This window comes from Acomys minous, assembly GCF_964271855.1.
Source record: "Acomys minous genome assembly, chromosome: 13".
In the NCBI taxonomy this organism is placed as follows: domain Eukaryota; kingdom Metazoa; phylum Chordata; class Mammalia; order Rodentia; family Muridae; genus Acomys; species Acomys minous.
In genome coordinates, this window is record NC_140495.1 from 102,902,309 (window position 1) to 102,917,102 (window position 14,794).

Here is a 14,794-nt window from a genome sequence, read left to right on the forward strand (position 1 = left end):
CAAAACTGAGTGCATGCATGTGACCCAGTGCAAGAGTCATTACATGACAGAAGCTAAACACACCCAGAGACACTGACCCACACAAAACTGTGAACTCCTGAAAGTGAAGGAGCTTGTCACGCCAAGGCCTGATCAATACAATGGCCAGAAAGCAATACACCATTTGTTTATAGACACTATGTCTATAAAAACCCTAACAACATTTATTAAATCTGCAAACCTACATACCACAAGATCCTGAATTCCACTGAGAGATCCCAAGAGTCCCAAACACTTGCACCCACTCAGGGCCACTGGGCCTTTGCATTTGAGAGTCTGGCAACCCCATTTGTCTAATTCACCCCTAGACAGGGCAAGCAAGGGCAGGTGTGGCGCAAAAGGCAGGTGTGGGTAAAAGGTGTCACGTCACTGCATAAAGTGACAGGAGCAGTGGCCCTCACCTTGTCTTCGAAGCTGGTGCTCCCGCTGGCTCCCTCGGGCTTCTGTGCTCGTCAGCGCCGCACACAATTGCTGCAGCTTCTCCTGGTTCTGGAGGTGTGTCATGCGGAGCTGAGCGCGCAGAGCCTGGATCTCAGACAGCAGGCTGCTCCTGTCTGGCAGGCAAAGGTGTTCCTGGACCTTCTGCAGGTCTCCCTGCAGGGTGCAGAGGGACAGACAGGGCTGTAAGACGGCAAGCACCCAGGCTAGGAGGCAGAGGCCTGGCATGTCTCATCCTGCATAGCCAATCCTTTCACACACGCATGGCCCCTGCTGTTGTGCCAAGTTTGATGGCCGAGGAAGGGTGGAGCAGGTGCCCAGTAGCCCAGGGCCTTGCCTCTGGGCGCCTTTCCTCACAGCTTGGGGTATGCTATACAGCTGTATCAGCCCCTCAGTGTCAGGTCTGGACTTCTCATCTGTGGGCGTGACACAAGCAGGATTCCTAGTGTCCTACCACGCTCATGTCCTCTGGCCCCGCGTGCCGTATGCTTGGTAATACAGGAGAGCCCCAAGAGCCTGTTCTTTTGTCAGTCATGTCCAAGGGAGAAAGACCAGGGAAGAAGACCCCACCAAGCATGTTAGTGCCTACAAATGGAAGCGTGATTTTCCACAGGGTTTCCTCAGCCAGTGCCAGTGGTCAGCACATTCCAAAGTTTAGAAAAAACACGTAAGCCCAAACTTTGCTAAATCATGATTCTCTTCCTCTCTCCAGAAGGTGGGAAACAGAAGCCTACGCTCGAGGCTGTCTCTCACCTGCTCGTGAAGTACCATCTCCAGACTTTTGAACAGGGAGCTATGCCCTCCAAGGTCGGAGCCATAGGGTCTCGGGGACAGCTCGGCATTATCCTGCTCCCTGGCAAACACTTCTTGTATGGCCCGCAAAAATTCCTCACTCCATGTAAGATGTGTTCCCAAAGGTTCCTGGGAATGCCAAACAGGAGGCTCAGTGCTGGGCTGGGGTGCAGGCTCAGTGGTGGCGGCTTGCCTAGCATGTGCTTTAAACACACACACACACACACACACACACACACACACACACACACATACACAAAAGGATCAGAGTCTCCGTGCTCTCACCAATGTGCACTGTGAGTGCTAAGAACTGAAGGTGCCCCACAGATTCACACAGCCAGGCCCTATCCCCAAGGTGAGAGACAGTGTATCTCTAAGATTAACCGCGATCACACCCTGGGGCTGCACCCGACCACACTGTGGTTATACAGCTAAGAGCGTTGGCTGCTGGAGGCGGCATCTATACAACAGAGGCAGGCCGCTGTCTCATCTCAAACACAGGCCAGAACTAGCACCTGCAGTTTAAACTGTTTAGTCTGTGGTTTTCTCACAGCAGCGGAGTAGATGAAGCGCAGCAGAATCCAGGCTGACTGAAGAGGAGGCATAAACTGCCCAGCATGACTCAGGAGTGAGAGACAAATACCCAACTGCTGACACCAGTTCTGAAGAGGGGCACTGCTGCAAGCTGCACACTCACCAGTGCAGACCACTGTGGTTGTGAAAACGGCCCCCATAGGCTTATAGGGAGTGCTGTTATTTGAAAGGACTGGGATATATGGCCTTGTTGGGAGTAGGTGTGGCCTTGCTGGAGTAGGTGTGGCCTTGTTGGAGTAGGTGTGGCCTGTTGGAGTAGGTGTGGCCTTGTTGGAGCAGGCAAGGAGTAGGCCTTCCTGGAGGAAGTGTGGCACTAGGGGTGGGCTCTGCGGTTTCAAATGCCCAAGCCAGGCCCAGTGGCTCTCCCTCTCCAGCACCACAGCTGCCTGCGTGCCACCATGCTTCCCACCATGACAATAATGGGATAAACCTCTGAACTGTAAGGCAGCCCCTATGAACTGTTTCCTTTATGAGAATTGCCATGTCATGATGTCTCTTCACAGCAGTAGCCACCCTAACTAAGACAACTACACATCCAAGAATATTTGGGCAGAACAAATTAGTCTTGAAGGATAAACACACACACACACACACACACACACACACACACACACACACACACAGGAGTTGGGAGCATAAAGAAGAAAGGTGGGATGAATCCGGGGTGGGGGGGGGTGGGGGGGGGAGTTAAGGATGGGAGTGAACTGATCAAAATATGAATGAAATTCTGAAATCATCATCATCATCATCATCATAATAGTGGTCTTGGTGGCTGGAGAGATGCTCTTCCAGAGAACTCACATGGCAGTTCACAACTGTCTGTAACCCCAGTCCCACTGGATTCGATGCCTTCTCTGGGCCTCTGTGGGCACCAGGTACACATGTGGTGTATAAACATACATGCAGACAAAATACCCATACACATGAAATAAATTAAATTAAAAAATACTGATATCAGGCCAAGTCTGATGACCTGAGTTCAATTCCCAGCAAACACATGGTAGAAGGAATAAAACCCTCACACATTCTGACATCCACACACGTGTGTGACACCCCCCTACACGCAATACATGATAAATGGTTTGGTTTTTTCTTTTTTAAACATTGGTATCAGAACTAGTGAAAGTGATGGAGCAAAATCTGGCTGTGGTGGTTTGAGTGACAAGTGTCCCCCACAGTCTGAGGCACTTCAACACTTGGTCCCCAGGTGACAGCTCTGTCTGGGGAGGTGGTTTGGTCTTACTGGAAAGTGGTCACTGGGGGCAGGGGTGAGAGTCCTGCTCCTGCCACCATGACTGCTGCTTCCTGCCACGCCTGCCCACCGTGATGGACAAGCCAAGATGAACTGTCCCTTCTCTAAGTTGCCTCCGTCATGGTGCTGTATCATAGCAACAGGAAAACAGCTAACACGCCAGGCAACCGTCTCTTCCTGTTGCTGCACTTGCTGGGCTCCGGTCTGGACAGGTGCAGGGCTGTCTGGAGCTACCGTACTGGGTATTTTGTGCTTCCTGGAACTACAGCCAGGAGCAGGCTTGCTCATCAAAGACACACTATTACATTATGAGCAGGTCCTAGAGTGCCTTGATGTAGCTTTGCCACCACACCTGGCTCCTTCTCACTCACTGAACCAGCAATTTCCTACCTTCTCTCCTCTGTCAGGTGTCACTTCCAAAAGGGCCTGTTTGTCCCTTGGGAAGCCATCCAGGGGGTCACGTGGTTCACCCTTGCTCAGTGCACTAGGGACATCTTGGCTCTCTGACAAGGCCAGTATCTGGTGGCTCTCATCAAATACCATCTGCAGCAACGCCTACAGCAGGGAAAACACACATGAGGAAGGGGACAGGCCAGCCCGAACCATCCTCCTCACACTGAACTACCACCACCTCGACTCACCCACATTATCTTGTTAGGTGGCTTAAACAGAAAACACTAAAAGCCTCTTTTCAGTGTTTTATACCATATATAATTAGGAGAGACACTAAGAACACAAGCTAGAGTCATCAGAGAGGAAGGCGCCTCAGTGGAAGTGATGCCTCCATGAGACCCAGCTATAAGGCATTCTCTCAATCAGTAGTCAATGGGGAAGGGCTCAGCCCAGTGGGTGGAGCCATCCCTGGGTCAGCAGTCCTGGGATCTATAAGAAACTACACTGAGCAAGTCACGGCAAGCAGAAGAGGAAGCAGCACCCTCCATGGCCTCTGCATCAGCTCCTGCCTCCTGGTTCCTGCTCTGTTTGAGTTCCTGTCCTGACTTCCTTCAGTGATGAACAGGATCTGGGAGTGTAAGCTGAATAAACCCTTTCCTCCCCAATTTGCCCTTTGGTAATGGTGTTTTATCGCAGCAATAGACAGCCAGTTATTCCAATTCCTATTTGTGTGTGTATACGTGCTCATACATATGTGTATGCAGACTGTGTGTGTGTGTGCATACATGTGTATGGAGACTCTGTGTATTTATACATGTTCATACATATGTGTATGGAAACTGTGTGTGTGTGTGTGTGCGCGCGCGCGTGCGTGCTCATACATATGTGTACAGAGACTGTGCATGTGCATGTGTGTGCTAATGCATATGTATGGAGACTGTGTGTATGTGTATCTGTGTGCTCATACATATGCATATGTAGACTCTGTATGTGTTATGTGTATCTGTGTGCTCATACATACGTTTATGAACTCTGTGTGTGTGTGTGTGTTTGTGTGTGTGTATGTGCATGCATGAGTGCATGGAGACCAGAAGTTGATGTCAAGTACAATCTTCCGTCTTTCCTCAGTTTTTTTTCCACACAGAATGTCTCTCTGAGCCTGGAGCTCATCACTTCAGGAGCCTTTAGCCACACTGGCTGGCCTGTGTAGTGCAGGGATCTCCCTGTCACTCAGGACCCAATGCTAAGATTACAGGTACAAGTTGCCCTGGCCTGAGTTCATGTGAGTGTTAACTGACCCTCAGACCCTCATGTCAGCATGGAACGTATGAGTGATTTCCCTAGTCCCTCAGTTTCCATTCTGAAAGGAATAAAATAAAGTTTCATTTTAAACATAATTTCTGAATTCTTAACATTAAAGCCGCTTTATTTGCTGGTGGGGCTAGAGATGGTTCAGCAGTTAAGCGTGCTAGTGGGTTTTCCAGAAGACACAGGTTCAATTCCCGCACCGCACAGCCATCTGCAAGTTCAATTCCAGGGGTTCTGACACCCTCTTCTGGACACGGTGGACAAGAGGCGCACAAGTGGTACACAAACCACATCGAGACAAAACACCCATGCTCATCATATGTGATGATGCATCCCTACAATCTCAGCACTAAGCAGGCTGAGTTAGAGGCCAGGCTGGGCTATACAATAAGACTCTGTTGCAAAACAAAACACTGTTTTGGGACACTTCTTTTATTTGACTAAGACACCATACTGGATGATACCGTCTACTTACCAAGCCATGTTGATATCAATGTCTTTGTCATGTAGTGACGTAACTGCTCAATGGCAGCTAGTAGCTTTTCCCTGTCCTCTAAAGACAACAGTAGTCTTGCACACAGGACAAGCCAGTTCTGAGACCCTCAAGCAAGAAACTCAGGGCCCCTCCCTAGGGAGATACCGCCAGCTGTGGGACTGTACGGCACCACAGAAGAGGGCCATCAGGTGGGACTCCCGCTTCTGTGATGGCTCAGGAAGAGTGTGGCCCACCAATGGGTGAGGCTCACCATCTGGCAAGGGGCAGGTGTAGGTCGGCCAACAAGGAAGGGACAGGCTTTTCGTGGTGCTGTGGGTCGCCAGTGCGCATGGGCAAGAGCTCTGGGGCTTTACCTTCATGTGCTTTGCATGGGCTTCCTTCTCCTTCATGGCTCCTGGGGACTGCACAGACCTTCTAGACATAGGAACAGTAGCAGCAGCTGCGAGGCCAGTGGTGGGAGTCTCGGGTCCTCCTGAGCCTACGGTCATCACTGCAGCAATGCCAGGGCTACCACCTAGGGGCACACAGGGTCAGAAGCTCAAGCCACAGCGCTTACTTTCCAACTACACTACAGCAATTCATGCCACATACAACACCTGTGAGCACCAGGTGAAGGTGGAAACAAATTCCCTAAAACGCAAATCGGAGGAAAACGAGTAGCTAAGGAGACGCTTATGCTGCACATGTAATGTTAACTGTCTGTGACCTAAACATGAACCTCAGGGTTATCTCCGCCCCTTAAACAGATGCACAGGTTTGTCCCCACTGGCAACCACACCCCAGAAGGCACTGAGGAGCAGCCAGGCTGTACCCAAGGCCGAGGGACTTCACACCCACAACAGGGCACCAAGCCTAGAGGAGGTGAGAGCAGTGGGATGGACGTGTCTCACTTGAGATGAGGTGGGACAGGGACAGCACTGGACACAGCCCCTGGGAGCACAGAAGCTAGATTTTTGGCCCTATAACCTGCAATAGCCCAGGAAAGCCTGCAGGAACGTGCTGGCCAGTGAGGTCTAGCAAGGAAGGCATTCTCCTGCCAGCACCCAGCCTACAGGGAGGTGGCAGCTCGGACCCACAGGGAGCGCATGCTCTCCACTTTGAGGAAGGTCAGTTGATATTCTTAGACACGCATGGAGGTATTAACACCAAAGTATGCTGGGACGATATCAAGTGCAGCAAGCAAAAGGAAATCTTAGAAAAATTAGTTAACATGTACAGGGAAAGCCAGTGCATTCTCAAGCAGGAGGTGAGGACCCCAAAGCTCAGGAGCTCACAGCCTTAGCATGCTAACACTCGCAGAGATGGATACATGTGTACAGGTCTCCAGGGGTTAGCAAGGGGAATCCACTGCTACGTTGAGATGCCATATTATTTTCTTATTTCTTATTAATTTATTTATTTTACATCGCAATCGCAATTTCCCTTCCCTCCTCTCTCCCAATCCCTCCCTCTCACCTCACCTCTCCACCATTTTTTATTTATTTGTGTTTTGTTTGGGACTGGATCTCTAAGTCACAGACACATGCCTGCCTCTGCCTCCCAAATACTATGGTTAAAGGTGTGAGTGTCATGACGCCTGGCTAGATGCTATTTTAAATAGCAAGCATGATGGGAAAATAAGTCAAATATGAAGACACAGATGTCCCCAAGGAATGCTGAGCCTTGTAGCTGGGGACAAAAATGGAAGTTCCCCTAGGAACACAGCACATGCTATTCAACTGCTCAACCATGTGCTCCAGCTGAGTAAATGGAAACCGAAATGTAAAACATTTCCTGTGCATTAATTAGCCTTTTACAAATACTAAATTCCCAACGAACTGCATTTCATTATGATCTCATTCTTTCGGATTCGTGAAAAAGGCACCAGTGATTTGAAACATGCCGCATTTACTGCCTTGGAACAAGACAGCCATTAAACTAGAAGATATGAATAGCGAGACCACAGTATGCCCAGCATCTTTAATGAAACCACAGTATGCCCAGCATCTTTAATGAAGGAATCTGGAGGACAAGAGCAGTAGGTCAGAAAGATGGATCACCATGGCTTTTCCAAGGGACACTCACCCTCTGGAGAGGAAGACCCAGTTGACACAACTTGTGGCCCATGTGATCCAAACTGACCCCATGAACCTCCCGATGTGATGAAACCACAGCCTTTGTTCAACCTCATGAAAAAGCCAGACCCCATGAACAATTCCTACTTCTGATCTTTGAAAATGTCAGTGGTTAGCAGGGTTTGGTGCTGTACACCTTTAATCTCAGCACTCGGGAGACAGAGGCAGGCAGATCTCTATGAGTTCGAGGCCAGCCTGGTCTACAAAGTGAGTCCAGGACAGCCAAGGCTACACAGAGAAACCATGTTTTCGGAAAAGGACTGCTCCGCATGCAGGCTGGGGAGGTAGGAAAAGCTAAGACCTGACTTGTTCTTGCTCTCCTGTCTTTTCTGTGCAGGAACTATTGGGACAAGAGGCACAATTTGTTTACGACCCAAAGATAAGATAAAGTACAGGTGTGGGGCCTCTGACTGCACAAAACACAATGACATTCTTAGGTGACAAATAGCAGCATGCTGGCAACTCGTATTCAGGGCACAAGTAGGTGACAGCGCATCTGCATAGCAGAGAGGACATGGTGGATCCTTTGTACTATTCTGAATGTACACACACACACACACACACACACACACACACACACACGAGAGAGAGAGAGAGAGAGAGAGAGAGAGAGAGAGAGAGGACTGACTTACTTTTGCCACTCCCATCACTCCTTCTTGCTAACTCATGAGAAGGGGATGTTAATGATTCTTGAAAATCAAAAGATGTTACGATGAAGTCTTCAACGTCCTTCTCCTATTCAGACAGAGAGGCAGATTTTTATTTGGTCACAAAACAGTAAATAACAACAGATGAAAACTTACTGAGGTCAGAGTAGATCAGCATCGCACAGAGAACCCAGCTCAACGCATTCAGAACATACAGATACCCTGGATAGGCTGGGAACACGTGCGGCCGACAACTCAGTCAGCACCAGGAATATTTTTAAGGGACGGAGAAAGGGCTCGGTGAGTTAAGACACTTGCAGCCAAGCTTGACAGCCTAAGTGTAAACTACAGGACCCACATGATAAAAAGAGAAAATCATTCCCCATAAGGTGTTCTCTGACCTCCACGTGCCACACACAAACACACATGGACATCAAATAAATAAAAAGTAACTGCATAAAACTTTTAAAAATAACATCTATAATAATACCTGCAAGTATCTGAAAATATCTCAGATTCTTGAATCCTGTGCATAAATGTTAGTGCATGGGTGTCTTAGATAACCTGCATCCCAAAAAAGCATCTTCATATAAAAAAAAAAATCTCAAAAATAGAAAAATGTAATTAAAGTAAAAAACCAGTTGAAGTGTTCTTAAGCTAATCAGCATCACATGCGTAACCACATAGAGGCACATGGACTCCTGCTATAAATAAACCTCGGGCTGTGGCCATGGCTCAGTCAGCAGAGAGTGAGTTCCTGCCTGCAGCACCCACATAAAGACCCGGGTGGGGTGGTACACAGCTGCAATCCCAGCACTTGGAAGGTGCAGACAGGAAGATTCCTGGGGCTTGCCAGTCTTGCCCAAACAGGAAGCTCTGGTTCGCTGAAAGACACCAGCTCAAAACAGGTAGAGAGCAACTGAGGCAGGAGAACCCAGGGCATTGACCTCTGACCTCCACATGCCCGCGCACACACAAGAGCTAAAACACTTCAGACAGTGAGTCCTTTTGTAAATTACATGAGAGCTACGTCTCTGATACTCAGAGTTAACGTCAGTGAAGACACACCACGTAAAGTTCTGAGGATTGCACCCGCCCCTCATGTTTCCGACGAGTGAGGTGATCTAGGTATCCCTGCAACAGTCAGCTGGAGGACTGATTTCTTCTGAAAAGCAGGCTCCTTAGCGACTATGAGGCACCTCCTGTCAGGTGAGCCAACAATAGCCTTGCTGTGATGCACCCCTTCGAAAACCCTGACCACCCACAAATGCAGCAGCAGGGAGTGTGGGGAGAGACCTACTGTAGCTGTCCTCTCCGCATGGTGGATCTCAACCGAAGGAGCCACTGCCCACAGCGGGGCCTGTCCTGGTGCTGACTTGCCCGGGTAACAAAGCATCCCTGACCCATCGGCCCGCAGCAGTGGGTCTGTCCAGCTGAGTGAGGAGGTGTCCACGCTGTGCAGGCTCACTGTGCCAGTGCCGGGTGTCAGGGGGAGGCTGTGCTGGGGCTCGAGGCTTGAGTCCTTCCGGAGGACCTCGGGGGAACTCCAGGAAGACAGGTCCAGGGCCCTCACTGGGTCCTTCTGGGGCTCAGCCTCCTCAGTGCACAGGGGGTCATTGTGCACACTGGTTTGTGAGGAAAGAGGTCCACCTTGTGATGTTAGCTTGTCCTGGCTGGCAAAATCTGGCATTTCAATTTGGAGCAACAGATCCTGATTTTTAGTCACGTCAATTACATCCCATGTGGTTTTGTCAATATTAAACACATCATCAGGAGGCAATGCCTTACTTTCTTTACCATTAGGACAGTTATTACTTGAACCATTTTCTGACAGGTTTGGCTGCTGTAATCTGGGATTTTCCATGCTGGTGTCCCAGAAGGCCATGGAATGCACCAGGTGGTCCAGTTTTTCCTGGAGTTGTTTCACCTGGATTATGAGATTGGCGTTGCCCAGCTGACAATCTTCCAGTTGCTTTTCCTTAGCCTATGAGGGAAAAGAATGTGCAAAGAGAAGCAGTTGAGGTTTAAGGCGCCTCACCGTTATTTCTCTAGTGTTCCTGAGCTGTTTTCAGAAAACGAGCACCTATGGGTAGGATCCATGACAATACTTCCAGACAGGTAAGATGCCGAGCTTATTTAATGTCATGAAAAACAGAGTTAAAGCATAAAGGTTTTTGGTTTTGTTTTTCGCCTAATGACAAGCATCATAACCAAAGTCTGTGATGATTTTACTTGGGGTTTTGGGTTTTTGTTTTGTTTTGATTTGATTCAAAGAAAAAAGGGACCAGAAGGTTCTATACCCAAACACTGGAAAACAAAGAACTGTAACTACTATAACGGATGTGAGATTTCTGTCACCAGGCACCTGGCACTGTTAGTGGTACCATAGGCTGAGCCTTCTTACAGGCACACAGATGAAGCTACCACAAGCATGGGGACAGTCTGCTGCCGCACGCTGGTGAGACATTTTACACAGTCTGCTCCCTGAGAGCGCTCAATGGACTCCTGGGATGGACACAGCATCTATCAGAATCACAGCCTAGGTCCAGATCCAGCCTGGATCTAGCCAACAGTGCAACTCTAAGCCTTTCACGTTCTCAGACACAAATGTGCACATGACACATGCAGGGCCCCTCCGTCTTCTAGCAATGTATCCAACATTCCTGTCAGAGGTGCCATCACTGTCTCCAAGGTTTCCAAGTACCTCTCCTGTACTGAGAATGAGCAGCTTTAAGAGCCCTTTGAGTCCCAGAAGTGGCTAAGGAGTCACGGCACTGTTTTGTAAGCGTCAGTCAGCGGGCCATGGGTACTCGCTCACCAGGAGGACCTTGTTCCAACAGAGGTATTGCTGAGTGACACACAGCACACACCCAGCACAGGGAACAGCCTCTCCACCTTAGGGCAGAGGCAAGGTGAGGACTGCTGGGTGCATGGGGCCTAGAAAGCACTGTCACCTGCTTCCTCATTAAATCTTGACCCTCAAACAATCCAACGTTCCCCCAGGGACCCTTCTTTCCCAGAGTAAAAATGACCTTTCAAAGTTAGAGACACACGAGCAGGGGCAATGGAAATGAAACACAGAGGTGGGCGTGGTGGTGCACGCCTTTAATCCCAGCACTCGGGAGGCAGAGGCAGGCGGATCACTGTGAGTTCGAGGCCAGCCTGGTCTATAAAGTGAGTCTAAAACAGCCAAGGCTACACAGAGAAACCCTGTCTCGGAATAAAAAGAAAGAAAGACAGACAGACAGACAGAAAGAAAAAAAAAGACAGACAGACAGACAGAAAGAAAGACAGAAAGACAGACAGACAGAAAGAAAGAAAGAAAGAAAGAAAGAAAGAAGGAAAGGAAGAAGGAAAGGAAGAAAGAAAATGAAACATGGTAAGAATTTTACAGACAGAAGGTAGGTGGGGCAATCTGATCATAACATGAACAAAACATGCATGCAGACTTCAGGACCCACGTGTCTTTCATAAAGCTTATAAGAGACTTCAGACTATCACTACAACAGGGTTTGTGGACTCAGAGGAGACACCACTATGTGGATGTGGTCCCTGGGACACGCCCACCTTGGATAAGCGACCCAGGCAGGCATGATGTGCCCCAAGTGCTGAGCTCAACTGAGGATGGGCAGGCCCAATCCACCTTATCCCGAGCCAACATCCACCGATGCTCCAATAAGCGCTCACACCTGCATCCTTTCAAGAGCCCCGTCGTCATCCTCCATGCTCAAGTGCACTTCGTTTTTCACTAACAGCATCTCTGCTTCCAGTCGCCTCTGGCAGGCAGCAAGCACCGACATCACACTTTCGGCCTTGTAGAGGCTGGCATCTTTTAGTGTCACCAGGATGTTGGCAGACTGTAGATTATCCTTGATCAGAGGAAACACAGAGAGCTTCTAAGGCACTGATCCTCAACCTTCCTAATGCTGCGACCCTTTAACACATCTCATGTTGCTGACCCCCAACCATAAAATTATTCTGTTGCTGCTTCATCGCTATAATTTTGCTACTGTTTTCCGATGGTCTTAAGCGACTCCTGTGAGAGGGTCATTTGGCACCCCCAAAGGGGCCGGGTGACCCATGGGTTGTGAACTGTACTGTAAAGCTACAGCTGGGTTGCTCAGGGACTCAGGTGCAGCTTGGCCGCTCCTGGGACCACTGGAGCACTAGCACTACACAGCAAGTAGACACACTAAAGGGAGGTGCTTCTGCCTCTCTCACTACCCACAGCTGGGCAGCAGGCACATCTGGGGGACGGAGGCCGGAGGAATTCTGTGGTAGAGAAGGAGAGGCCAAAGCAGCTGGCAACAGAAGCAGGGGGAAGCAGGTGGACAGCTAACCCCTAAAGTTCAACTCAGAGTTGGATTGGTACAACTTTAAAAGGCATCTTGGGTAGGGCCCTCTGCTCCAAAATGAAATGACCTTACACTAGTTTTCATGGGATAGGATTATTAAGTGACTTAAAATGCTAATGATTCTAAAGCTATACAAAATAATGACACCCAGTAGGACTCACTAGGGGAACCACTGAGCCCAGGTGACCCCGAACTCCAGGTTTTCGTCTCTGCCCGCCAGGGGCCACTAAATGACAACAGGAGCCCAATGTCCAGAATAAAAAGAAGTCACTAAAATTAAAAGGACAGAAGCCGCTCGGGTGAAGGTGGAGTTAAAAAAAAAAAAACAAGCCAGCACCCGTGCCTGGCCCCAGCAGCCCCTGCACACTGCCAGCTCTGATACAGAAGGCTGCCCACTGTAGCTCCCAACGGCCAGGACCTACCTGTGGGGCCGAGCTGTGAGGAGCCAAGGCTAGCCCCCTGCTGACACTGTCCTCCTCCAGCTGATCACCATGTTTAGCCTGCGCATCGGCATAGCCAGCAGAAGCTCCAGGAGCCTGCTGCTTGTCCAGCTCCACCTGGCACCTGAGGAAGCGCCGGGACAGCACCTGCAGCTGGTGGCTGAGGCGAGCGCACTGCATCCGCAGCTGCCGGAGCTCGGAAGGCTCCCCTGGGCTGGCAAGGGTCTGCTGTTCCAGAGTGTGCCGGAAGTGTGCCAGAGCCAGAAGGATGGCCTCCAGCTCGAGGGAATGGCTTACTTTCCACTTGTTCATGGTGTCGATCTCCAAGTCTCTCTGCACAATGATTGCTTCCTTGGCCTTCAGGATAGCTTCAAAGTCTTGGATCCGAGAGGCCATGCCTTCGGCCTCGGCCTCTTTGAGGGCCACACAACGTTCTAGTTCAGCCAGGTGCCTTGCAGCAGCATCCTCGGCATCCTGTAGACGCCGCTGCAATGCCTCCAGCGCTTGGCTATGCTCCTGGGCCTGGTCAGCCAGAAGCTGCCCAAAGACCTCCTTGGCTGCCTGCGCAGCTTCTAGCTCATTCCGCAGCGCCTGTCCACCCAGGCCCTCTGCCCGGAGGCAGGGCAGCTCACTGTGCAGACTGCCAGCCTGAGGGTCACTCAGCTCATGCACCGTGGGCCCCATGAGGCTCAGCTCACTCTGCAGCTTCTCGATGACTTCCTGGAGCTGCTCGATTTCCTCCGCTTTGTCCCTCTGCAGCTGCTCCTGGTTCTCCCGCAGATTTTCGATGATGGCTTTGAGTTCGTCTATCTCTGAGTTTCTACTGTGAACAACCTGAGGAGGAAACACATGTCATAAGGTCATCACATGTGAATTAGCCTGAGAGCCTCCCCTTTGCAGTGCACGGAGGCGAGGAGGCCTGACACCTGAAAAGAACAGAGACAGGGACAAACCAACACCATCCTCAGATCCAAACAGCGCACACTCTTCAGGTACAGAGGAAGGACGCCCACTAATCCCTGCATAGCGCAATGTGTTCCCCAGCCTAAAGCTCTGTGTCAAAAATCAGACACTCTAACCCTAGTTGCTCTTCAGCCAAGGATGGGGTACTGCCTTATATTCCTCTGTGCCCACTTGTGACACAGACACACCTCCTCCTACACCAAAGAGACAGACGCCTTACTCTATCACCCTTTGACTGGCTAGTTTCATTTTCCTAAAGCCTCACTGAACCCCCCGTGTCATGCTGACAATCTGGGTGAGAACACAGGCCAGAGGCTCAGCAGGAATGAACCACCCCTGCCATCCCTCCAGCCATCCAGGTGATGGATGGTGCAGCCATGGAGCCAGGCTCCAGTACTGCTCTCTGGTCCACAGGAACCTCCTCGGCTAGGCATGAAAGGATGCACTCACGCTGTGCTAGTTAATCTTGTCACTTTAACACAACTTAGATATGAGATAGCTTCCTGAGTCCACGACAAACAGTAAGTGGGAACTTGGGATTGGTGCACATGTCAGTATGGCTTCCAATCTGTGAAGATACCATCGCATATAGTAACCAAAAGCAGAAAAAATTCCAAACAATATGTGTTCTAACAGTTTTCAGACATGTCCAAAATATCAAAGGTCCTGTAACAACATAAGGTCCCACTAGCTCTACTTCATAGTTCAGACTCAAATACAAACCAGGCCTATAATACTAACAACAACAACAACAAAAGCGAGTGGGCATGGTAGGTGCACACCTCTAAGCCCAGGACTTGGAAAGTAGAGGCCAGCATGGTTGACACAGTGAGACCTGTCTTTAAAAAACAAAAACAAACAAACCAAAAAATTAGTTCCCCAACCACTCCTGCCTCCCCATGCCTGCTGATTTGGGGTTTGGTTTGGATGGTATCAGTCTTTCACCACATAGACATTGCACAT

General features: G+C 49.8%; 1 protein-coding gene across 9 annotated transcripts in view; it reads right to left on the reverse strand.

The window, feature by feature from the left end:
- The window catches only part of PCNT (pericentrin), a 99,808-nt gene that overhangs the window by 28,922 nt on the left and 56,092 nt on the right, over positions 1-14,794 (reverse strand). For 8 of the 9 annotated variants that reach the window (XM_084752425.1, XM_084752421.1, XM_084752424.1 and 5 more), the window contains 8 exons: positions 12,851-13,702; positions 11,763-11,942; positions 9,374-10,057; positions 8,059-8,161; positions 5,666-5,826; positions 3,506-3,670; positions 1,231-1,398; positions 441-633 (listed from right to left, as the gene is read on the reverse strand). In XM_084752425.1, the coding sequence (XP_084608551.1) occupies positions 441-633; positions 1,231-1,398; positions 3,506-3,670; positions 5,666-5,826; positions 8,059-8,161; positions 9,374-10,057; positions 11,763-11,942; positions 12,851-13,702 (2,506 nt within the window). The remainder of the gene's footprint in view (positions 1-440; positions 634-1,230; positions 1,399-3,505; positions 3,671-5,665; positions 5,827-8,058; positions 8,162-9,373; positions 10,058-11,762; positions 11,943-12,850; positions 13,703-14,794) is intronic. The other variant, XM_084752426.1, reaches the window with a different exon arrangement.